Source organism: Ostrea edulis, chromosome 1 (genome assembly GCF_947568905.1).
Source record: "Ostrea edulis chromosome 1, xbOstEdul1.1, whole genome shotgun sequence".
Classification (NCBI taxonomy): Eukaryota; Metazoa; Mollusca; class Bivalvia; order Ostreida; family Ostreidae; genus Ostrea; species Ostrea edulis.
In genome coordinates this window covers 70,035,770-70,062,302 of record NC_079164.1, presented here as the reverse complement: position 1 = coordinate 70,062,302, position 26,533 = coordinate 70,035,770, and the positions used below count along the sequence as shown (strand labels likewise).

The 26,533-nt window shown below is 34.9% G+C and overlaps 1 protein-coding gene and 1 long non-coding RNA gene across 2 annotated transcripts in view; one reads left to right on the top strand and one right to left on the bottom strand.

The window, feature by feature from the left end:
• Nucleotides 1-2,635: 2,635 nt before the first annotated feature.
• The window catches only part of LOC125683512 (uncharacterized), a 39,513-nt gene continuing 15,615 nt past the window's right edge, over nucleotides 2,636-26,533 (bottom strand). The window contains exon 2 of the mRNA XM_048924745.2: nucleotides 2,636-3,946. Within this exon, the coding sequence (XP_048780702.2) occupies nucleotides 3,059-3,946 (888 nt within the window). The 3' untranslated portion in view covers nucleotides 2,636-3,058. The remainder of the gene's footprint in view (nucleotides 3,947-26,533) is intronic.
• Nucleotides 15,705-17,701, top strand: LOC130052731 (uncharacterized). Its single transcript, XR_008801113.1, has 2 exons — nucleotides 15,705-16,209; nucleotides 16,315-17,701. It is a non-coding gene; the product is annotated as an uncharacterized LOC130052731 (long non-coding RNA).

The window sequence follows — 26,533 nt, the reverse complement described above, 5'->3', positions numbered from 1 at the left end:
AATCTTCGACAGCATTCATAATAGAGATGAAGTTCTGTCGCCAATTAAAAGACCGAGGTTCTCTGTATTTAGGACCTTTTAGAATAAGTGATTTGAGGTCCTCATTTTCAACTGTATCAACATCACCAGTAATGACATGTCCAGCTGGACTATAGTTGAAAGAAGATGAAGAACATGTTGGTGGATTACGTATAAGATGGTCTATAACTAGGCACTGCAAAGTTAATTTAAAAGTTTGGATGCAATAGTAGAAGTATAGCTGTAGGAAATACAGGGTGTAGACTTGAACTTGAAATAAGTTGGAATACACGACTGAACCCTTTTATGACGAAGAATGTTGCTTATGTTGACGGCATCTATTCCTTTGTTTGTAAATTTGAGCTTTAGGAACTGGCGGCATGATTTGGAAGGAATATCATCCATGGTCCGTGCTGGTTTATAGAACCTGTGGTAGACAACATCCATAATAATAGAGTTCAGTCTATATTCAGGTGTTGAAAAATCCAAGTATAGACTAGCCATAGCTTCTTCAAATAACGTGTGTAAAATTCTCAATGGAATAGAGTAAAGTTTTGTACGAATATGATGTGGACCTAATTGTCTGTTGACGTAATGCAAAAGTGTATCAAACGTGACATCATTTATACTTGGTCTTTTATATGAACGATGTCCATGACTGCGTTTCCGTCTTTGGGTATTGGGAAAGAGTCCCATCACATTCACGTTATTTCCTTGTGGACTAGTCAAATTTCCCACATCATATACATTATCATTGCATCCATATGGAATACATTTCCTTGAAAAAAAAAGACTCAGTTCAACAGCCTGTAATTTTCTCAAACATTGAAGAAAATCAAAATCCTTGCCTCATGCACATCTTCCATACCCATACAAATATTCTGTAAAATAAGGTCCTCACTTGAAAACTGGAGAAGGAGAAATAAAAGACAAATCGTGTACTCTGTGCAATATTTCCTCAAAACTGAATAAGTTCAACAACCTGTAATTTTCTCAAAAATTGAAGAAAATCAAAATCCTTGCCATATGCACATCTTCCATACTGATATGAATACTCTGTAAAATAAGATTGATTGATTGATTGATGTTTTCCGCCACACTCAACAATTTATCAGTTATATAGTGGTTTTTATTGGTGGAAGAGAGAACCCAGATACATGTACAATGTACCTGGGAAGAGACCACCGACCTTGCGAAAGTAAACTGAGAAACTTTCTCACTTATCGGCGCGAGCGAGATGCGAACCCGCGCCGACAGAGGTGGGAGGCCGTGTGATTTTGAGCGCGATGCTCTAACCACTCGGCCACGGAGGCCCTTGTAAAATAAGAAGGCCTCAAAACTGCATGTGGAAGGAAAAACAGACAAACTATGTACTCTCTATTGAATAATTCCTCAAAACTTACTAAGTTCAATAACCTGTATTTTTTTCCAAAAATTGAAGAAATTCAAAATCCATGCCACATACACATTTTCAATATCCATACAAATATTCTGTAAAACAAGATGGTTCTCACTTGAAAATTGTGGGAGCAGTTAGCCGGACAAGTTGTATGTATGTACCCTACATAAACAATAATTTTCAAATAAAAGGGCAAAACGCCTGCAAGAGAGGTAGAAATGGATCACACAAAGATCCACATAGCAAGTTTCAGCTTGATCTGTGAAAGAGAAATGAAATTAAAACGGAAAACCCCGAACGGACGTGCAGGCATCGCTGTACCATACCCCACTCCGTAAAACTTTAACATTTATACATTATAATACCGGCATTTGAATATAAGTTTGAGTATATTTACGACCTTGGATATAATTCGAAATTTGTTAAACTCTAACTATTAAAATTAAGATACAGGTACATATCTTCGTTATCTTTACCTTTATTGTGCTTTGCAATTTAAATTTCACATTCTATCGAATTTTTTTTCTAGGAAGGGTATTTGAACACAACTTGTAAATGTAAAACGTTTGTCATAAAGTGAGCTGTTATTTTGTCATTAACATCTATTTTTAGTAAAACATTCAAATATGAAACAAATGTGGATATATACATGAATATATAGTCACATTTTGAAAAATCTTTTGAAGTTTCTGAATGTCTCATTCAAATTTGATGTGCCGAAAATTCACTACAGCATTTTTGTTTTAATGTTGAAGTTTAAAACATTTACGATTTAAAATGATACCTTGAATTTTGACATCACAATAAAATTTTGGGCATACGACAAGTTCAGTTCACAGTAACTAATCTACTGAAACTCACGTGTATGATGATATGTCGAAGAATACAGAAACATGATTTACTCATACTCATGGTAAAAGATTTGTCATACATATGGACCAAGAAAAAGAGATAGATTACTAATAATAATACACGCATTCGAAGAACTTGCAATAGAATAAAAAGCAGTCAATATCAGTTACATGTAGGTAGAGCATCTCTGTAGTTCCATTGTTATCATGTAATATCTACAAGTAATTATCATGTACGGCGATATTAAATACACAGTGGTACCAGGACCCCATAAGTATGAGTAAATTAAGTTGTTTTCATAATGTTATATCATTACTCAATATTTCCATTATTGCACAGCACGAACCATGATATCATCAAAATATCTCGTCTTTTATCTGGTATATTTATTCAAAACTGAAAACACTGCATACAAAGAGAGAAATATATCCACACTAAAGCTAACTGACAAGAAATCCATGTGCTAAACATGTGAATATGATAAAATCTATATCACCCGAGAATCAATGTACTTGTACAGTTGTATTAAAATTAACTCTGACCTTTTACTTCATTATATTGAATATAACATCGAGATTATACACTCGTGAGATGCTATATATCTTTATGAATATAATCAGACGAAATATACCGTGAATATCCGGTGTTGTGTTTGTATATATACAACCTAAATACGCATGCATTCTCTTCAAATTCAACGAAAGGAAATTGGATTTAATAACCACATGAAATATACCAGTAACATTGCTGTACACCAACATTAACAGTCACAAGGTTTTATTCATACATTCATACCGAGTCCAATGATCCTTTTGGAATCTCGTCAGTTCTTTTCTTCATAAAACGGACAAACGACCCCGATTTATTCGCAATAGAGTCAAAGCGTCGTTTTGAAAATCCCCCAAATCTGCCAGATCCATGGGCGATGGGGTCCATACTGTATTTCTTAGAAAACCCTCCGAAGTAACCAGAATCATGACCGATTGAATCAAATGGTCTACGCTTTGAGAAAATTCCAAACTTTCCCGATGAATGTGCAATAGAGTCAAATGATCTCTTCACCCGTGACACGGTCTTTTCTTTATTGGCAATAGGAGAGTCAACAGAACGTTTAGAGAAACGCCCAAAGTGACCCGCACTGTGAGCAATTGAATCAAAGGACTTCTTTGAAAATCCACCAAATTCGCCATGTTGATTATATATTGAATCGAGGGTTCTTTTTGAGAAGCCTCCAAAGGAGCCCGTGTCGTGTGCGATGGAATCGAAAGTCTTCTTCTTAGCAAACAAGCCATGCCCTCCATATCTGTAGTCTCTGTACATATATGGAATCCGTTTGGCATTGAATATTCCAAAATGTCCTGAACCATATGCTATTGAATCAAAAGGGGATCTTTTTCGAAAGCCATGAAACGAATTACCTTTGTAACCTATAGAATCGAATGACCTCTTGCCATTAAACCGACCAAATGAGGACCCGTAAGCAATAGAATCAAATCGCCTTTTGTCGGCTGATTTCGAGTCGTCGTCGGCCTTGAGGAAGGTTAGGTAGATTGAAGGATCGCCTTTCTGGGAACCAGAATTTGAGGGACCAGACTTGGAATCGCTAGCTGAATCATAGTCTAAACAGACAGCCAAGTCACCATATTTAGGTAATGGGATGCACACCGCACCTTCAATCTACAAGTAAAATATATTAAATACAAGTTTTATCATAGACATGACAGAGCTTTGCCCTGTATCCACAAACATATTGTTATCTTCAATATCGAAATGAAAGCCTTTGTTGTTATTCTATTATGTTTATAAACTACATTGATTACTTTAATCACAGAGCAGTACCTTGTCCATAACCTAGATCCACCTATCTATGCTTAAACATCTATTTTTACACAAGTTGATTTGTCAAATTCTCACATTACTCTGAAGGAAATAACTAGAAGAATTAAAATATTTAAAGAATTACATGTATATTCCGTCATTTCAAAGTTACACCAACCCGAGTTTAGCATTTATGAGGATTGATGACTAAAAACTGAGCACATCACACCATAAGCGAAAATAATAACAAAAATGTTGTCAAGACATCACATCAAAAGGCTTGGTGATTGTAAAATTGCATGATTTTTACATATCGCATATCATTTCTATAGCTTTCAAAAGAAAAAAAAATAGATCTGTTCGTGAGCGGGAGGGTTTCGATTGTTTTCTGGTTAGTTCTGGGCCTATAATGCGAATGAGAAAAAAAATGAGATTGATAGAAAGAATTCATAACATTCAATTAATCAATCATGTAATGCAATCTATCGTGTTCAAGGGTTTGTAGTCTACAGAAACGTGCAATTTATACAGAGGATTGTGAATAAATAAATTGTGAATGAATATAAAGTCTCCATATAATGTAGCTCAAGTTGACTATCAACAGGTCATGAATCCCTGAGGAAAAATACATAAAGCGATCAGTAGGAAGAAAATGATATTACTAAATGGTGCAAATGTCTTCATGCCCTCACCAGGGATTGAGCGAAAACCTAATCAGAATTTACTGTGAAACATGAAGAAAATGGAAAAGAAAGACGAGAGAAATTTAACTTCGCGTTTTACAAGACAAAATTTGCGAGAAGCCATGACATAAAACTTGATTATCCAAGAGAGGGACATTAATACGACTCTATTCTATACGGTATTAAAACCACGTGCATATGTAATTTAATTTCTTCTCCACGAAAAATCGGGGATATGTCTTGAGGAAGAATTTAATATGACACTTATTAAAACTAAGTTCACCATTAGGGAAAACAGCTACATTAAAGATATTTAGATTTCAATGAAAAACAACGATAATAAGAAAAGCAGTCTGCCGCACGCAGAGAAAGTAATTAAGCTCCGTCATTATAGCATTGTATTGAAATGAAATTTTTTCTCTCGGACAGCAATATTACAAAATTCAGGCAAACCTAATGTTTACTGTTCATTATGTGGAAACTTCTTATAGAAATATAAAATTCTAACTATTCTAGAATTGTAAATGTATGTGTGACCTGTAGTTCTGATAATAATAATAAGGCTTTAAAAAAAAAAAGAATCGAGGCACATTCTCATTACATGCATTTCGTTCATTGCCTTCAGAACAGGGAGTAAAATGATCCGATTATCGTCCATTGGAATTTATCGAAAGTGTTAAAAACGGTAGAATAGTCTCGCAAATCGTAAGTTGCAGAATGTTTTATATTGACTAAGAACATATAAGTAAAGAAAAGCAGCAAATGTTTAGAATGATCGAAAATGTTGCGGGAGTGAATCAATCCCGCATTTGCACCATTACAGAGATCCCAAGAAGTTATAGCCCTCCCCCTATAAGAAAGTTGGAGAGGGCTATATTATTGCTGCTAATATTAAGATGCCCCCAGCGGTAGGTGAAGTACCACAAATTAGATCTGTTCGTAGCGCTCAGGGCCGTAGCAGTGAGGTTTTTAATGTACCAAAACCTGCCGCGACACAGGATCTCCATTTGTAAGGTCATATCGAAAAGACCTGTGACTCTCACTTCTAAATGCTGGGCGTTTGGTGAAGGCGCCAATACTACCAATGATTGATACTGCTAAGGCACGGACAAAAGTAAGATAGATTACAATCCATCTTTGATAAACCAGAGTATTTACAAATACAAAATAGGGGAAAAAACTGTAAGAAATGTTCTACGTTAACTCACAAGTACTATATCCAGGGTTCGGATCCAGGAATTGCGGCTACGGGGGGCGCCACTTTCTGAAGCAGGGGATCTGGGGGCCGCCTTGAGGCCCCCAGTGGGTCCAGAAAAAGCGAAGCCCCCGGATTTTACAGGGCTTTAAATACATCTCCTATTTAGTCAGTTGTACTCTTTTCTATCATTTTTTAAGAAGGTGAAATTATTAAAATGACGCAAATGTTAAGGTTTTTCGAAAAAATTAAGTTCTCCCTATAAAGTAATTCAAGAAATCCAAAGATTTTGTCATTTATTTCTCCGGGAGTGGAAGAAATTATTGCTTCTTTTATCGTTTAGTAAATTTTTCTAAACATGATGCCACAATTTACCTTAAATTTGAAATTTTTAGGGGGGGAGACTCTGGCTGCGCCCCATTGATATCCAACAACCGTTGGATAAAGGTACTTCCGGCAAGTAAATTCCCGACGTAGATTTACGTTTAGTTACATGTTAGTCAAGAACATTCAAAAGCAATTTGTATGATAGATAGAACATAACAGTTGCATCTGTGTGTGTAGAATTAATTATTTCCTCATACACACTTTCTGACACCATCACAAAATAAATCGGTAGCAGCAGCCGAAAATAAAATAGTTATCGGGTACTTTGAAACTATTTTTAGAAGTGGACTCTATTTTTTAGGCCGATTGAAAATATATCGTTAGAGAAACTATAGTGACTTATTTGTATTATATCGTCTTTTCGTTATTTATCCCGTGGGGATCCGGGTTAGAATAGGTCCTCAGTACGCCCTTGATTGTCGTAAGAGGCGACTAAATAGCGCGGTCCATCGGATGAGACCGCAAAAACCGGGGTCCCGTGTCACAGAAGGTGTGCCACGATAAAGATCCCTCCCTGCTCAAAGGCCGTAAGCGCCGAGCATAGGCCTAGGTTTTGCAGCCCTTCACCGACAGTGGTGACATCTCCGTGTGAGCGAAATATTCTCGAGAGGGACGTAAAATAATATTCAATCTATCAATCGTTAAATATTTCGGAGCGAAAAGACGACAGAATGACAATTTGCGTAGTTTCGATTTGAATTTAATTAACCCGCGGTCTATCTGCCAGAGTTTCTCGCCTTTCGCTCCGCGTTTTGTCGTCTTTTCTTTCAACTAATTTGTGATTATTTTCTCGCTCCGCTAATTTTGAACCTCTTCAATGTAAATTTTTCGTCTCACTAATTTGCGACCTTTTTATATATGTTTTCATTCTCCTAACAAATCAAGAAACACTGACATAGCTGGTGTTTATTCTATATCTTAGTCGCGAGGAGATGCTTCATGTATATTGTTTTTGGCACTGAATCTTTTAGTGAGAAGGCATCAAGTGCAAAAACGATACACTTCCGGTGTCGTGATGCTGTTTGCCTTTGAACTAGAACATATTTCTTTGATCAATGCATTTATAATATGTTCAGATGCGAAAGTGTGACGAGTATGAAATTTGTGCATGTGATATCTTTTGCTGGTATCAATTGCATATTTGACTAATGAATGATACTATAAAAACTACAATGGTGAACTGTCAAGGATAAGAGATACCTCAGAAACGTCCTTCACTATTATAAGAAAAATGAATTCTAATTTAGGACACACACCTCACTTATGAAGTAACTGTACGTAGAAGTTCAATGAGAGTATCAATGTGTAGTTCTTGCAAATCCAATTCACGTGACGCTAATATTCTGTTTAAAAACAATCTTGAATTTAAAATGCATTAAGAAAAGGGGATAGTTAAGGAAACCTGGTTCCTTTGGATCAATATATTTTCTCCCGCCTCAGGTATGCCCAGGGGTCCGTGTTAGCCCAACTCTCTATTTTGTATTCCTTATAGGAATTATGACATTAATCACTGTTCGTTATCTTCACCTCCTATTAAGGTGTGTGGACCAAATAGTGATTGACCTGACTTCTATGAAAACTTAATTGTCAATTTCTCAAAAACTTGTTATTTCTTCATTTATACCTAAAGTAAAGGTGATAAACGAAGACAAGGTTAAAAACAACAATTGGCACCAACAATTTTATTGCACGTAGAGGTGTAGATTACGAACAGTGAACGGCCGCGGTAGCTCTGGGATAGCGCGTTTGTTCCGTAACCAGGTCGTGAGGTCGAGTTCCGCTTGTGCCCTGGCCGCGTCCAACCTAAGACGTTAACATAGGTAGTGATTGCCCCTTTTCCCAACGCTCGGCATTTAGAAGTGAGAATCAAAGGTCTTTTGGATTTGACTTTAAAACGGAGATCCATGTCGCGGCATGCGTTGGCACGCTCAAAAACCTTCAATGTTACGGCCATGAGAGCCAAGAATAGGATGAAAGTTGTGGTATTTCACTTACAGCAGAGGTCTGTTCAGCAGAGCGCCCGCCTGTAAACATTCCGAATATAATCCTTTGGTGCTCGAGGCGTGCGCCCGTTCTGCTGAACAGGTCTCTGGTGAGTTGACTCCTCTTTATGAGTGAAAAATTATCGACAACCAATCGATCAAACAAAGAGTGACCAATCTCTGAACTCCTATAAGGAATAGAAAATCAAGAATTGTGTAAACACGAACCCCTGGACATATCAGAGGTTGGGTCAGGTGCCTAGGAGGAGTAAGCATTCCTGTCGACCGGGTCTTATGTCTTGATCAGATAAACGCAGTAACCATTAGTCAGTATTTGTATAAATAACGGTTTAACAATTGGTATAAATCACACCAGACAGCATTTGACCCAATGACAGGTTGTATTTGCAAACTAGAGCGTTATAACGACCATAAAACTTGCGATATGCTGACTTTAAACAAGGTGTTGAAGCCCCTGTAACATTAACTTGTTTGTCAGTAGGTTGCCTCGATATAAAGACTGATCATACACAACAGTTGACTGAATCATGTTTATTTCTCTCCCTACACCTAATAGAGAAACAAATCTTCATTCTTCAAAGCTAGCAAATTGATATGTAAATCACAATGCGACAAGGTAAAAAGAATTATAACTACTCAATATTGTATCTATCTGGGTGCTTAAAGATGGTGAATGTTGATAACTTCACATACATGTAATCTTTAAAATATATATACGTGGGCGAAAAAGCTGGTAACAGCGAAGAATAAGCTTTGGCGAAAAAGCTGGTAACAGCGAAAAATAAGTTTTGGTTAAGCTTAGCTTTGCAATTAATGGAACTAATGCATTAGGGGGAAATGGTTTTGGAGATGGTTATATATTTTTAAAGTTTTTATTTACTAAGAACACTAGTTTTTTTTTGAAAAGATATTTTTTTTTTTTAGTTCAGAACAGCATGTTATCAAGAAAATAGAACAATAAATGCATATAATTATGAAAACTAAAGCTTGTAATATTTCAATATGGTATAATACAAACATAAAGATTGATAATAAAAGTATTTTTTTAAATTGAAAATTTGTATCGGCATAATGTTAAAATTATTGAAGATTTTTTTTGGTCTTATGATTATAGTTTTCTTTCAAAATTTGTGTTTCAATAATAGTTCAATCTTCCGTGTATACATGTGATGCAGTATAATGAAAAAGTGAAGAGAAGGAACAACGATCAATCTCATAAATACCACAAAGATTACTTAACTGAGAGTTTGGCAAACATGGGCCTCTGAAAACACCAGAGATGGGAGCAGGTGCCTAGGAGGGTTGAATATTTTCTGTTGACTGGTCACACCCACCGTAAATATACTGTTAAATTGGTATTTAAAAATGGCTTAACACATTGGCATAAAACAGCATTCGACCTAATGAAAGGCTGTATTTGTAAATTAAACCATGATAATTATTTGCGAAATTCCTATTTTCAAACAAGACTATTGAAACCCAGTAATATCAAATAATTTGTCAGTAGCCTATTTCAATTTAAACATTGATCATACGCAGAACATGTTTTAACGTAATCAGTTATGAGACACAAATACCTTATGCAGGTGATAATGGACTATTTATATATACATATGGGACATTTACGATGGAGAACATGAAGTAATCCCATTTGTAAGTTGATTCGTTACTTTGTAATTAACGTCTGTCTCTAAGAAACATATTCAAATATGAAGCAATTGTAAAAGACTCTGTGGTGTATTGGGATACATCAAATCCACATTTAAATGAAAGTGAATGTTGGCAATAAATGTCCATGCATCTAACATTCGAGTTGAATGCCACAGCAAGAGATTTGTTTTTTCATGTAGAAGCTTTTGAATGAAAGTGAAGACAACGAACAGTGATCAATTCCATAACTCCTTTAAGGAATACAAAATAGTGAGTTATGCAAATACGGATCCCGGGATATACCATAGGTGGGATCAGGTGCCAAGGAGGAGTAAGCATCCCTGTCCGGTCACACCCGCCGTGAGCTCTATACCTTGATAGGTAAACGCGGTTATCCGTAGTCAAAATCAGTGTGTCAAGAACCGCTTAACAATCGGTAAAAGGCAGACAACATTTGATCAAATGATAGGTTGTATTGGCAAACTAGATCATTATAATGACCATAGGATTTGCGAAATGCTGACTTCAAACGAGAATTCTGCCCCATACGCATACAAAATCAGGTCAGCTACTAAAGAAACACAAATCGTGCCCATGAAATTCAATCAGACTGTTCACCAAAAACTACGTAGACATTTTCAATGCGGAACCCTAGCATCTTTTATATCAACTTAAGAGTACATGTGCATGGCTTTATTTAGACGCTGATTTTGAATACGGTTGACTCCCGTTTACCTGATTAAGATATAGGGTGTGACCGGTCGACAGGGGGTGGTTACTCCTCCTAGGTACCTGATCACACCTTTGGTGTGTCCAGGGGTCCGTGTTTGCCCAACTATCTATTTTGTATTGCTTATAGGAGTTATAAGATTGATCACTGTTTGTTATCTTCACCTTTCATTCATCGGGATTGTGTTCCAATGGAAATGCGATAAAAGTGCATGTAGGACGTCTGAAGAGAGTCCAGTAAAAAAAAAATACTTCATTTCACAAAAGAAACATATCAATGAAAATATATATCAAATCTGTTAATCTTGCGAGTATTTTGTGTAGTCGGTGAGCGAAGTCCATGCGTCAGCAGTTCTCAATTTACCGCATTCCGGTATTCGAAATCGGCATTCAAACGGTTTATAGTACTGTAAGTAGTATTCAGAAGTTCTTTATTTAACATACAGATATGAATGTTGTATCGATGTGTTGTTTTGTCCCATTTGCACGATTATTTAAATATTTCCCCCACCTATTTTGTGCAAAGACTACTATTTCATCCCTGATAAAAACTACATGTGTCAACTGTATGAACAACAAAACATTAAATAAATTCGACACTGGTAAACATGGTGACTTAGTGCCAATGTATCGGGTCACAGTTCAAGGTCAAACATCAAATGTATTAATAGTTCCTCGAATGATAAGTACAGTCGTCGATTAATGGGGGCGCCGGTATGGGACATGTATTGCTTATGCAATACTTACAGAATTCTTGTTTATATGAAAAGCAATATAATGTAAAATATCAGACATTTTAGGTCTGCTAAACCATATAAAAGTGGAATGGAATGTTGAGAGGTGTATAGGGATTTACATCTTTTACCTGTTATGGAGTATTTGGAAAATGTGGAATAACAAGTTTTATCCCATCTGTTAAATATTGTGAAGGTTTTGCAACTTTTATCAATATTATATATTTCAATATGTATTGGATATTTTAGTGCAAACCACAGCAGCTACTTTCGAAAAGTGTGAGTTAATGTATTATGAATGGATGTATATGATGATCCATTGTATATACATGATATCCTTAACATTTATCGATCTTTATGTGTATGTATCTATCTATCTACCGGTATCTATTAATCTAGATTTCCAATTTTTTTGCCTTCGATATATTTGCAACTTGTAATGATGGGCACATCCTTTATGAACGCGCTGCAGCTTCACGCCGACATACCTTACATGTAGCTCTAACACGGCCCATGATGCAGGGCGCGGCGTGAAGCATCGCAGTTTATACCCTCATTTATTTTCAAAAAATAAAATCTATCTATATACATTATATTCCTTTTATATAACGGTCTGGTGCCCCCAAACGGTAGCTATATTCGGGGGGGGGGGGGGGGGGGGGTCGGGGTCTTCACGCACGAAAATGGCGATTTCGAATTCATTGCCGCGATTGCGTTGTGACATATGTTCTGAATTTTATAGACTTCGATGATGTGTCGTTCGTTCGATATTTGTTAGCTTAGAAAGTTTGTAGGGAAAGTACGACATATTTAAGAGTTTTCACAGTAGTGGAGCGAATTCGAAAGCACGACAGTGAAATATTCTCGAGCGGGACGTTAAAAAATATTCAATCAATTCAATCGCGCAGCGAGAAGACGAAAATTAAAAGAAAAACCCAAGAAAAGTAGGTCTCTGAATTTCTGTTTGACTAAATTTTGTCGTCTTTTCGTTTTATCACGAAAAAAAATCAACGCTAAATGTTTTGTCGTTTTTTTTTTTCGCGGAGAGAAGAATTTCAAGCCTAGCTTTTGTCACCGATTTTTACTTCTTTTGCGCATTTCCGGATAACGACACTGATGAGCTGACTTTGGTGTCTGCTCTATTATAGGGGACCAGTGTAGTCTGATCTGGGGTTTACTGTCAACTCAGCCTAGGTGATATGTACCTGAATCTGTAGAACCGATCAGGCCAAACCCTACAGAAAGCGGACTCCAAGAAAACCCTGTCTCAACATTTCAAGTTTGTGATGTATTACACATTCAAAACCGTTAGTACATGTAATATAAACCCCACGTGTATTATACACTGTACCTTGTTAATGTTACCAAATACACATAAACATTCACATTTCTATTTCATATAAATACCAGAATTTACATGCTTATCGCTATCTCAGTACTTCCAGTGCTTTCTACAGATCAGTCTATTTTGAAGTTTAAGATCGATCACAATTTATATCTATGAAGTGAAACTTCCGTTCTGGGCACGATCTCTTTTCTCAACTTGAGGTATTCTTTTTTAAATTCTGTTGACTTGCTCAAATATATAGTTATATGTAAACGAAAATGACTATTAATAAATCCACGGCCAACTTTACGATGAAAATGCTGGAAAATTACTTTAATTTATATACAATGTTATACATGTACATTGTGTTGCAATTCTATAGAGATCGATTGTTATCAAAGTTGCATCTGGAAATGGAAGTGGAGACTGAAACTTTTTTTCTCTTTCAATTTCTACAAGCATATGATCTGTCGGTATTATAATAAAAATGAAATTTATATTAAACAAACTTTAAGGCACTTTACAAGGGCAAGACGAGAAATGCAACAATAAAACAATTAAATCAGTGATTATGATATCAAAATAAAACACTATAATTAAGATCGATACCTAATTAAAGTGTTTGCAAACATAAGCGTGGTCAGTCTAAAAACCGAAATTGGAAGCTGTGCATGGTTGGCTTATAAAGAGGAAAAAATTCTTTTGAAAACACCGATGTTATCCGTGACTATTGTTGATTCAGTCCTAAGACAGTGTATGAAGGTACTAATTAGTACTAATGGCATATCTAATACGGAAGCATGAAGAATGTAACCTCGGTTCTTTTATCCACTCAATAATCGGACACTAGGAACTCGCTGATCACGCATATTAATTATAATGACATGTGGTGATTGTCCAATAGGAGAGATGAGATGATACACCTCCACTACTCATGTGTTGATGACATTGCTGCATTTAATGCTGGGGGCTGTTCGAGCTGGACTCGCCTATGGCTTTTTTTTTCAAACGTGGTAAAATCAATTTTTAGCAATAGATTGAATGGTATAATATGTGCCTTGTGTTTTTTGGTCACTTGTTTGTTTATTCAGTCAATCTGTTAATTCAGTCGGCGCGTGCGACCGGAAATCTCGCGTCGTTTAGGTGTTTACAGGGATCTTGGTCGGACAATACCTTCGGCCCGCAGGTAATGTAGGGCTGCAGAAAATCCATAATTGTTTAATGCAGGACACTGGATGGAAGCTGTGGTCAATTGTTTTGAATTTAAAGTCTCGCTCATTAGTGTTAAGTATCGGTATCTGAGAACGGGGTTAATAAAATTGGCCATGTTATACATGTACATCAATTATATTGCCACCATTCAGTTCAATCCATGCAGTTAAATTGTATATGAGGTACAAACACAATATTTACAAAAGGTCATCATAGGTCCATGTATATAAAAGGGCTAAGACAACGAACAGTGATCAGTCTCACAACTCCAACAGGGAATACAAATTAAAGCTGTATGGTCCGAATTACAATATTTTTTTCCATCTCGTAAAAACGCTATTAAATCATCGCACATATGTAGTTATGAGGCTATATGACATATCACACATTATTTCACATGTTTTAACCCAAATTATTTGATTTTAAATCGATGTTAACAAATAATCGCGTCACTCTGCCATTTCAAGTGACAGTCACGTGACCAGTTCAAACTTTCAGATCATCGGTGTTCTTATTTGTGTAAAGCTGTGTCTTTTGTTACAACAGTACCGTGCCATAAGTTTAATAGAAATAAAAACATCAAATACCTCTTAGTAATTCGTTGTTTTACGCTCTTTCAGCCTTAAAACTAGACAGTTGCGTATGAATTAATACATCATGTTGGGATTCCCCAGCCGCGCGTGGGTCTATTTATAGACGCCTATTATGGGATGATGATTTATATATGTACCACACTATATTTACTTTCTAAATAATATTCTCACTGTTTTCTTTTACATGCATGTAATTAAGGGAAAGTTAAGGTAGCGACGGATAGCAACCACGTGATCAGTAAAAATTGTGTATTTTCACGTGAATTCATTTTCCGGAATTCCTTACTCCGTCATAGAATAGTAGAAAAACAAAAAGGGGTTCCGAAAGTGTATTGTTGCTGTGACTGACTCGCCTACAGAAAATATGCACATACCACATAAGTATACGTCAATGTCTGTAATAATGGTAGATCAAATGTTTCATCTGTGTGAAACTTTTTGCTAATCGAAATGTTAAACCAACCACCAATCCATGTACATAGATGCGCTACGTAAACAAAGTTGTTGATTGATGCATCGTAATGTCCGAGTGCTGCATGCTGAGAGATTAAATACTGTTTATACAGTCATTGAGAGACCTAACAAAGTTTCTTGCAAGAAGAGGAAGTTGGTGGATGCATTCAAGTTGGACAACGAAATCATAGTTTCGTTTGGTGAGTGAAAAAAATGCCATAAATTTGTATTCAAAAGTTCAACTCACATTTCCTCTGCTATTTCACAACGCGATTTATAATAACATCTGTAAGTTTAAACACACGACATACAGTAGATGTATTATTTTGTATGTATATATGTATTCCATATGTGCATAAAATATAACTCCCACCTGTGCCAGTGATTGTAAACGAACGGATGTCATGTAAATGTATACCACATTTGTAAACATGGGCTCTCTCAACTCTTTTATTAAGAAAATAATAATATCGTTATGAAAATAACTGTTACGAAAATAACATACCTTGAACTACATGTATAAAAGTAATGAAAAACAAATATCTGCATAGACCTACTATCTAGGGGTATGAGGGAACCGGATAAAAAGTGGAAGGGGGGGCATGTGTTGAATTATAATTCCCTAGACTATAGTGTACATATATTATTACTTTGAAATTTCAGTGACCTAAGAAATATATCAAACCTGAAGTTTTGTGTTTCACACAAACATGTAGGTTGGCAAAACCTTTTTAAATAATGTAAATTAATCACAAGTCTGCATATGCCCTCTCATAGGCAAATGTATGCATTGTATGTATAAGTAAGATATGTATACTACACGTATGCCCTTCTCTTGACCCACATTTTGTAAATAAAACAGATATGATAAGTCTATGGCAGTTTATGAAAACATATATACATGTCATCTCATTGCAATTTATAATTTTGAAACATCAGTATTTAAATTTTAACTGAATATGTGTTGAGACACAGTTTTAAAATTCACATTGTATGACGCAATCTAATTACTCAATGGTATAATATAGACCTAACGGTGCAAATATCAATTATGATGATCTTTTTTCTAGGCATCAGCCTGAAGACCGAGGGAGGTTAGATAGGACCAGTGCAGGTTGAAGTGGATTTCGAGTCAACAAGTAGAACAGCAAGAGAGGTACTATATTTTTTTTTTGATAAACATTTGTAAAGACAATTCTGAGTATATCAGATATTCATCTATTTTGCTATATTTAAATATATTTATCTATATTTTGAACAGGTACTCCATTTACAGTGATGATGACATATCCCCTGGACCCCCACAACTCCACAAATTTAAAAATGTTTGATCAAGTTCCGAAGATTAAAGAACTACTGCAAAATTTGGGACTGGATGAAAAACATTAATTCACTTATATGAGCTCAGAGCAGTGGATGTTATACAACATACTTTAAACTAAATTGTGAATTTAAGGGAAAACAAGTACATGTCATGTACTCATATATTACAAGTACATGCCTTTTGAAAGACAATAATATTGCATAGATGTAAAGGAAATTTCAATGTTGATTATTTTTTCTTAGATATATTAGTAAAAAATGTGCACATGATAGAATATCAATTTTATTACTTCAATCAATGTGTTTGAATTTTCCTTGTAATTCAAAATTTAGTTGAAACATACATCATAGATACATTAATGTATATAAAATTTTTAGAAAAGTTTCATAATGGAACTAATTCACCCCCCCCCCCCCCCCTATACATACAGTGAACATAGACCTTCACCTGGGGAAAACTTCCGTTAGTTAATGCAATATACATGTACATGCATTCTCAGTTATCCAATAGTTCCATGTGAAACTACAATTAGAAATCTTAAACTTATGAAAGACACACCTATCTGTGAGGGTAAGATGACTCAGATGGACTTAATTGTAGTGATCCATGGGCAGTCCATGGGTCTCTTTCCATTAATATTAATTATTTATTGAAATATGAAATGGTTATTTAAACATATTTGGTGTATTATACTGTATAGTGATATAAATTTCTATCAAAAAATATGTATAAGTAATAGATTTGGTCTAGTTATTACAAGAAATTGTATGAAAAATAACTAAATATTTAGGCAATCATTGTGAGTGCAAAAAGGTCAACTGCAATAGCACACACTATATATCATTCTTAAATGGCTCATAGAAACTTCTAGTATTGTGAGTTTGAATGCTCAATATGGTAATTTGGGAATGCTTAATCATTTAAAGTCAATAGTTTATCTCTGCTGACTGTATCTCTTAAAATTCATTTCTAGAAGGGAGGGGGTAGGGTTACAAAATCTGACATAGTTTCAGATTAAACCTCATTTGGTATATTTTTTTCTATTCAATATTTTAGATACTACTTGACTTATTGTAAAAATGAAATAAAATCAGAAATTTTATGAGCAGAATTTTGTTGTTGTCAAAAAATGTATGCGTGATAGTATTTGAGAAACGCCATATTTAGGGTAAATTTGGCCAATTGCCAAGTCGAATCATGCCAATGTTTTCCTTAGATGCATTTTGAAAATCTAATCCATGTTGATTTTTTATCTGTTTGTGTTTAATTTACATAACTATATATGACAAACAATATTTCTGGTGTCAATAAAATTTTTATTGGCTTTTGTGTTAATTTGCTCAATTTTAGCATTTTTTGCCTTTTGGGGCTGCAAAAGAGGGGATTTCAATCTCGCTTTCCTCGAAAATTAACCTGATTACTTTTGTTGATTTTTTGATATGTTTTAGGATAAAGTCAAATTGTTAAAATAAATAAAATTGAAAAAAATTCAATGAGCGGTTTTTTTGGGGCTAGCTATCAATAGCTACCTTAATAACTTCATAAAGTAATTAATCTGCTTTAAAGTAATTACATGTATGTACCAAAATAATTACATGAACATCGGGCCATACAGCTTTAAAGGGACTGATTCACGATTTTTGATTAAAATATTTCTTATTTTCGATGTCAAACATTAAAAATATGACTCATTTAATGTTGACAGCCAAAATTTTGACCTTCTGAATGTAAGTTCAAAAGCAGTATTTTAACCTTAAATCTGAGTAATGTAAACAAAGACTCGAGTCTTTTTATGTATAAAAACAAACAAGTGAAATATTGATTTTATAATATATAGCATCTTAATTTTGCATAGTCACAAATTTTAACTTTTAGATGACATATTCTACCTAAAAAATGCTTGAAATGTGAAAGATATGATAAACTTGCATCGATATCCATTTCTTTTGAGAATTTTGTAAACAATAACATGCCGCAATGTTTGTTTACAAAACAAATAATAAACTCTCTAAAATGAGCTTCTTTGATAATGTATAACCATACTTTTTATGTTAAATCTTTTAAACACATTAGACAGTAGATTTTGATCATTAAAAGTAAAACAGAAGATTTTGGGGAAAATCGTGAATCAGTCGCTTTAAAGGGTTGGGCAAACACGGACCCCTGGACATACCAGGTGCCTAGGAGGAGCAAGCATCCCCTGTCGCCCGGTCATACCTGCCGCGAGACCCATGTCTCGACCAGGCAAATGGAGCAATCCGAAGCCAAAACCAGCGTGCTAAGAATGGTCTAACACGTCAAACAGCATTTAACCCCATGTAATGATAGTAATCTAGAGGTAATAGGTATGCATAAGAAAAGAACAACTATTAGAAAAAGAACAACTAGGAGGGATGAGCAGTCTTAAAATTTTAAGGCGGCTCATTACACTAAAATTTTATTTAATGGCTCGTATTTTAAAAGCACCTGTACAAAACAGGATATTACCATCGAAAGGGTGATACAAGCTCTAAATTATTTCATATGATTTTTTTGTGAATTGAATAGCTCTTATGACACTATACATAGCTTTTTGCTCTTGGTCGCATGCATGTCCTCTGGTTTGTAAAATGAGCCTGTTCTTATTGATAATAAGATCTGAATATTTGAATTCTTTTACATTTTCAAAACTGCTATTGTTGTAATAGAAATTCCCTTTAATGATTGGACGTTTAAAAAATCATAATTTTAGTTTTATCTACATTTACATTTAGCTTCCGTTGTGCGGAGTATATACATGACATTCATTCATTATTGGTCAGACAGCAAACAACCTGTCTATATGCGCTGTAAGCTCGAAACTTCTGTACCTTCTGTAACAAAACTAAGTCCTAGATCTGATAAAGTTTACCGTACCTTTGCTATTTCGACTGTCTTAGTAAAACTTGAAACGTCTTTATTAGTGTCTCAATATTCATTGTGCTTTTACAATAATTAGAAAAGTTTCATTCTTGAGGGCATCTGAAAATGACTAATAAGCTCGAGGTGTTTGTTCGAAGTTTCCAATTCAGGGAATACATTGACATTTCGCTGCTGATTCCACCAAAATAAGTCAATATATTTCAATTTCCCAAATTCCATTTTAACGTTAAATATTACAACTGTAAACAAAAAAAGTAATGCAGTATTTGCCAGTAAATTAAAAAAATTTTTTTTTTATTTATACCCATCCAATAAATTCACAAAGTTCAATATTACATATTTGTAATGTTACCCCCACCCCACACCCACCCTCGATATAAACTCGAATATTGTTACAATTTTTGACATATTTTAAATATTACCCCCACCCCACACCTACCCTCAATTTAAACTAGAATATTATCTTGTTACATTTTTTTTTATAGACATAGTTCCATGCCCCACCTAAGTGTTTCCATCCCGTGGGGATCCGGGTTAGAATAGGTCCTCAGTACCCCTTGCTTGTCGTAAGAGGCGACCTAAATAGGGTGATCCTTTGGATGAGATCGCAAAAAAAAAACGAGGTCCCGTGTCACAGCAGATGTGGCACGATAAAGATCCCTCTCTGCTCAATGGCCATAAGCGCCGAGCATAGACCTAAATTTTGCAGCCCTTCACCCGCAGTAGTGACATCTCCATGAGTGAAATATTCTCGAGAGAGACGTTCAACAACAATCAATCAATCTCAAGTGTTTCCTTGGTAGCAGTAGGATGACATATGCTGTCATTAAAAAGAATTACTTTCCATAGTCAGCATAATTTCAACGTCAGATTTAAATTCTACAGTTTCATTTTTAAAAGCAACACTTTATTTCAGCGTTAAAATTATATAGAATTGATGTTTCTTTAATATCTGGATAGAACAAGAAGATCGCGGGGAAAAGACTAAAGGCACGTACAGAAAACAGAATAATCTCGTGTGGATGGACAGATTGTCTAGTTTAAGTTCAAAACGATACTAGGATTTCGTTTTATTTTGCAACATAGCTCTGAAACTTTCCATCCTTTTAATCTTATAGGCTTTACCAGAAAAGACAATAAATCTCGACTTTCATTCCGGTGTTATATCGCTGAAGTTTAATACCTTGGGAAAAACAAATGAAAAGGACCGTGCAAACACGTAATGCACAAAACAATCTTCTTGTCCAATTTCCATAAAGATAGGATTTCCGACATACAAGCTTTCCTTAACTGCTTTAGTTTATTGTGTCAAACACGAAAACATTTCAATGGCTTATATTAGTTGAAAAAATTGAAAATTTCAGGTTAATATCAACTGACGATATACATGTAGAAAAGTAGCTGGGGGGTGGATTTAGAAAGTAGATAATCAGAATTCAGTTAGGATGAAAATTCATTCTTCAAAGGTACAGTACCAAAATACCCTGTAAAGACGAAGTCACAATGAACAAAAATATCAGCCAACATGATTCAAAATTACGATTATCTGAAATACATTATGTACTGTACACACACTTTATTTAATTAATTAATTACGATTATCTGAAATACATTATGTACACACACGTTATTTATTTTATGCACTTGTACATGTATTGGTTTAAAAAAATTATAAAGTTTATTTGGGATAAAATTTAATTAAAAAGTTCCAAAAACCTATTTCATAACGGACGATAATTTTAATAAAATGCCACATTAAAAAAAAAAAAAGAGGTCTTAACGCAAGTACATGTTTAGATTGATTATTATTACTTTATACTAGAGAATTAAAACTCTCTTATCTGAAAAATGAAGAAAAAAAAAGGTTTAATTCACAATCTTAAGTGCCTGTCGGGATCATGTTGACACACATTCCGAAAACCTCAAAAGGGGCAATCCTGGGACCGATAATGGGAAAGTATACAGTCTACTGCTTTCAGAAACACAAAGCTCGGGTATCTAAAACTCATTGATAAGAACTTTTTAAAGCAAATGACGATAAAAGCCGACAATCCAGCATGTTCCGACTCCTTCTGTACACCATTCATGATGGGATACAGTAATGCTATCTGGTTGTGAATTAAACGCATATTTATTACTCAATAGCCTGCATCTTCGGAGATTGACAGAAACACGAAAATGGAATTGCCATACATCAACCCTGGACTGCTTCGATAGATGTGAACGAGTCCCGTCAGTTTTGTATCGTCGATGTAATGACCATTGATTAGAGTACATGGCATTGTATGTTTGTAATATATAGCTTATCAGAAGCTGATATACAAGGAACTGAAAGTTTTAATATATGTTGTGAATTTCTACTTTTGACAAGCCTCAACATTACCATTGTAATAGATTGTTACACTGAACAAATAAAAACGTGGATGGTGAAGTTTAAGATTTCAGGTGGAAATAAAAAAAATCATGGGCTGAATTTTCAATGATATATCGTCGTACATTGTAGGAAGTAAAAACAACATTTATGCATAGCTTAGATGTAGCTGGAACTAATAATTTTCTTTTAGGAAATGAAAGGTTAAAATAAATCCTGTCAAAAATATCTATTCGTTTATCATAACACAGTATTTGACTCCTGCTGGAGAAGATTACTGAATAGGCTATTGTGAATTTTACTGTGCGATAAAACATCACTTCCGGTTGCTTGAGGTAAGCGCGTTCTAAAGACCGGATACCATTAGTGTCCCGCCGTTGTGATGTATATACAGATGAATGATCAATTTGTATGAAGGATAAAGTATTTCAAGATAAGAATTCTGTTACAAATACGTGTATTAATTGGGTATGGTGAAATATTGAATGAAATATAAGGCACAAAAACCCTATTTTATGATAACCTTAACACACTTATTTGTCTTTAAACAGCGCAGACCACTTCTGAATGTCCACTTCCAATTCATACATGTATTTCAATAGTATATTATATGTCTTATGCTAAGCAGCAGTCGAGCTAAGAATCACGCAATACAGAAATGAAGTTATATACATTGTATCTCAAAAGAACCAAACAATTATTTTTCAATTTTGATATTGGTTTGCATAATGAAAATCATAACGAGTTTTTGACGTACCACTTGTTCATGGAAATATAATGAATAGGCAATTTCAAATGCTTCTATATGTATTTGTAATTGTCATTGCTACTTAGAATTATTTAATCTTGATGTAACAAAACATGACTTACTACCATCCACCATTGCATTTGTGATTCTGGCGCATATTGGAACAAAATGTCAATGCTGACTTTTCGTCGATAAATTACCTTTTGCACAATGCTCACAAAGACTAATAATTTCAAATTAAGAAATTGATACGATCAACAGATGTATTTGTTTCCATTGTGTGAAATTGACAATGACTCTCCGTTATATTAGGAATAACAGAAGTTGTGACAGATGATATTACTTCAGTCACGAGTGCCTTTAAGAAGAGAATATATATCGTAAAATTATCTCTCTCGCCTGTTTGAAATTTTTTGAAAAGTTCACAATGGTAGAGCTCAGAACAATCCTTATTGGATTCTAATAATGCAGTTGAACAAAATGATTAAATTAAATCTGTAAAATTCAAGAGGTTTGTTAATATTTACATTTCCCGTTTTTGTTTTGTTTTTTGTTTTGCTTTTGATATCTCTAAAAATTGTAAAGATAGTCCTTTCCTGAATGAATGCGTATTGGTTGTAAACATTGCACACACATATCTTTCATACTTGCTTTGATTATCATAAGTCAATATTACTGCTCCAAACCTTCATTGTATGAAGTACACCCCCGCTCTCTCTTTAAGCAACAATATGCGACTCGGATAGGTTTTGTGACCCATGACCTCATCTTAAATTGTCTGTCTTTTAATTTCATCATGAACTTTCTCGCCTAAAGATCCGACAGCACAAGTTTCTTTGTCATGCTTATCCCCTCCGCATACAGAGCGTATCCATTGTTAAAACATAACGCCATTGATTTGGTTGCTTTCCATAATATTTCACTCTAATCTTTCACAGCAGAATAAACCATTCAAAAGTGGCCACGGCGTGAAATAAGGAAACAATATATCAGATAAATTTAGATCTCGATCATCGAGTGGCTGGGGAATTAGATTATCTTTCAAACAAATATTGTAATTCTACCAATTGATCTAGGAATAATGAAAAGTTGGCCCTGATTGGGTTTCCTGTTGGTTAAAGAACGCAATATACCACAGACATCTGAACTTTCGGTGAAATGTATTTTACGTCTGACCAATCATGAGTTATTAATACAGTGTCACGGCCAAACATTTAGTTAATAACTCGTGATGTAGAAGTGGACAAAAACCATATTTCTCTTGGAATTTAGGGTTTTGATCATCACACTTCATATTACAAAATCATTTGTCTTTCTAGTGTATATCAACACCGCTTGGAGCAGATAATATACAGATGAAAAGATATGATATTGTGACATTTATTGTTGTAAATTGAAATGGGAAATGCAACAAGTTTGGTTTTTTTGTAAATTAATACCTTCGTATTAACGCTGCAACTCTCAAGAGGGTTGCAAAATAAACCCTACAAAATCTGTAAATATGTCAAAGGTTTACTACTTATGCATAGCTACATGTAGTTTTAATAACCGCTACACACCTTAATAATTCTATTCAACATTTTGTCTTAGGTAAACTGGTGGAGAAATGAAGAAGATGAAAATAAGATATCAATGAATAAACGACGATGATGGTGTAGGGTCGAAATGATGTCTAAAATTCACAATTGTTTCGGATAAAAATAGTTTGTTGCTTATATATTGTTTAACGTCCCGCTTGGGAATATTTCTCTAATATGGTGACCATTCCCGGTGAAAGGCTGCAATTTAGGCGTACACTCGGCGCTTACGGCCTTTGAGCAGGGAGGCGCGGGGCCTCGGTTTTTGCAATTAAGTCTACTTTAACGACAAGTAAGGGGTACTGTGGACCCACGGATGAAAATGGCATTACCATATAATGGTTGGCATTGATACATTAAAATACATACTACCCTTATTGTTCCGCTTTTAGCCCATATTATCAGCATGTTGGAAATTACCCTTAAACCAAATGTTAGTGAATATATACACATGGAAAAGGTATTGAAACCCCTTTATAAAAAAAAAAAAATTGAAAACAGCAATAATTCTGAAGTCATTAACGCAATTCAGTCTGTGTTTTTGTTTACAATATAACTATTTAATTGTATATTGTCCACTCTGTTGGCCGAGAATTGCCCGTGCATCTACTGTACCCACTTCCAATAAATTGCAAGGTTTGTATGCAGTTCTTCAGATCTGGAATACCACGTAAAACATTCTGTTCGGGAAGACAATGAACTCAGAAGGATGGTTAGACGAAATGCTTTACCAGTGTGTAAAATGGGAATGGTTACCACATCGTTTGATTTCACGAGAACAGTGCGGAATCGACTGAAGTCATTTTACTGTCATGCAAGAAGACCGATAAAGAGACATTTGCTTACACCCAACCAAAAAGCAGCACGTATGTAATGGTGTCAAGTTGACGAACTGACACTGCATTAGGAGAGATAAGCTTTACCACATCATGAAATTCAACGTTTGGTCGTAGGCTTAAGAAGACGCTTCGAGTCTGTCATTCGTGTGAACGAAAGTTAAATATATACTGAAAAAAACCTGTTCAGTTTGCAGTTTAAAAAATTGTTAACCTTATTTAACTTTAATTCATTCACAATAGACATTTCAGTAAATAGATACCGTGGGGATCCGGGTTAGAATAGGTCCTCACTACCTCTTACTTGTCGTGAGAGGCGACTAAATGGAGCAGTCCTTCGGATGAAACCGCAAAAGCCGGTGTCCCGTGTCACAGCAGGTGTGGCACGATAAAGATCCCTCCCTGCTCAAAGGCCGTAAGCGCCGAGCATAGGCCTAAAATTTTGCAGCCCTTCACCGGCAATAGTGACGTCTCCATATGAGTGAAAAATTCTCGATAGTCCAATATTCCATCATCATCATTGTGAGATTTAACTGTCTATTATAAAGTAACAGGTAACTTTCGTTATGTAGCTAGTAGAGACCTGATATTTGGACACATGTACATGTATAAGCACTGTTTCATCTTAAAGTATAATGAAGGTCAGGTCATATCTTAAGGTTAAAGGTCAAATATGATGACGCCATTTACCGACTGAGTCGTTGTTTTCTTAAAGTTTCTAAATAGTCCAAAATCTTGGGTTGAATTTTCTCTATTTTAAAATATATCAATTTCTGCTTCATTTTAATCACTATATTAATTTTTTCCAAACATTTGAATTTTACATTTCCTTTTAAGAGATCTTAATATGAAACAATTTTACATTGACGAACTGTGCATGTTAAATTGTACACCACGCTGTACACAAGTATATCAATTACAATATATTTTGTCGAGATTTAGTAACAAAATGGTCAGCTTTATAAAAAGTATTATTAATCTTGTAAAATCTCTGTAGATAATTTTTTCATACGGCACATTCTTATCGCGAAATTTTATTTTCACAGTCTTCTAACTGGGGTCTGATACCCTATGATTTGAAACTAAGTGGGGGGAAATTATCGGATAATTTTTTTTTATATACCATGCACAATTTAAGAGATTTTGTTCCTTAAAACAAAATATTACAGTTTTTAAAAAAAAAATGAACTTGAGAAAAATTTACGTATCTGTTTGGTACTGCCTTAATTAAGAAATCATACAAATAAATTGCATTCCATACGATAAACTGAACTCATTGTACTTACAAAAACAAGTATAGATTTAGTTTTCATTACGTGGACCCTGAGGTATACGAAGAAAAAAGTACAAGCGATGTTTACCCGGATGTTATGAGGAAAAGTCAGCTTGTGCATGCACAAGTGTACGTTTTCATCGGAGCTTGATGACGCGACCTTTATTTACAGATTGGAATTATTCTCTACCCAGAGACCTCTATCAATACCCTTTTATCAGCCTTTAAAGTGGGTAGAACTTCAAGTGCACATGCGTGTAATTGGAATTCTGTGGGGAAAATGAGATACAATAAACAGGTTGTTCGTCTGCAATAAAGTGCTGTAGTGTTTAGCAGGCTATTCGTGCAACCTGTAAAATATCATCTTTTAAGAAAATCCATAACAATCTGCATGTGCAGTAAAACCATCGCACAGATTAGTCATTGACTATATTGATTGATTGCGGTTTC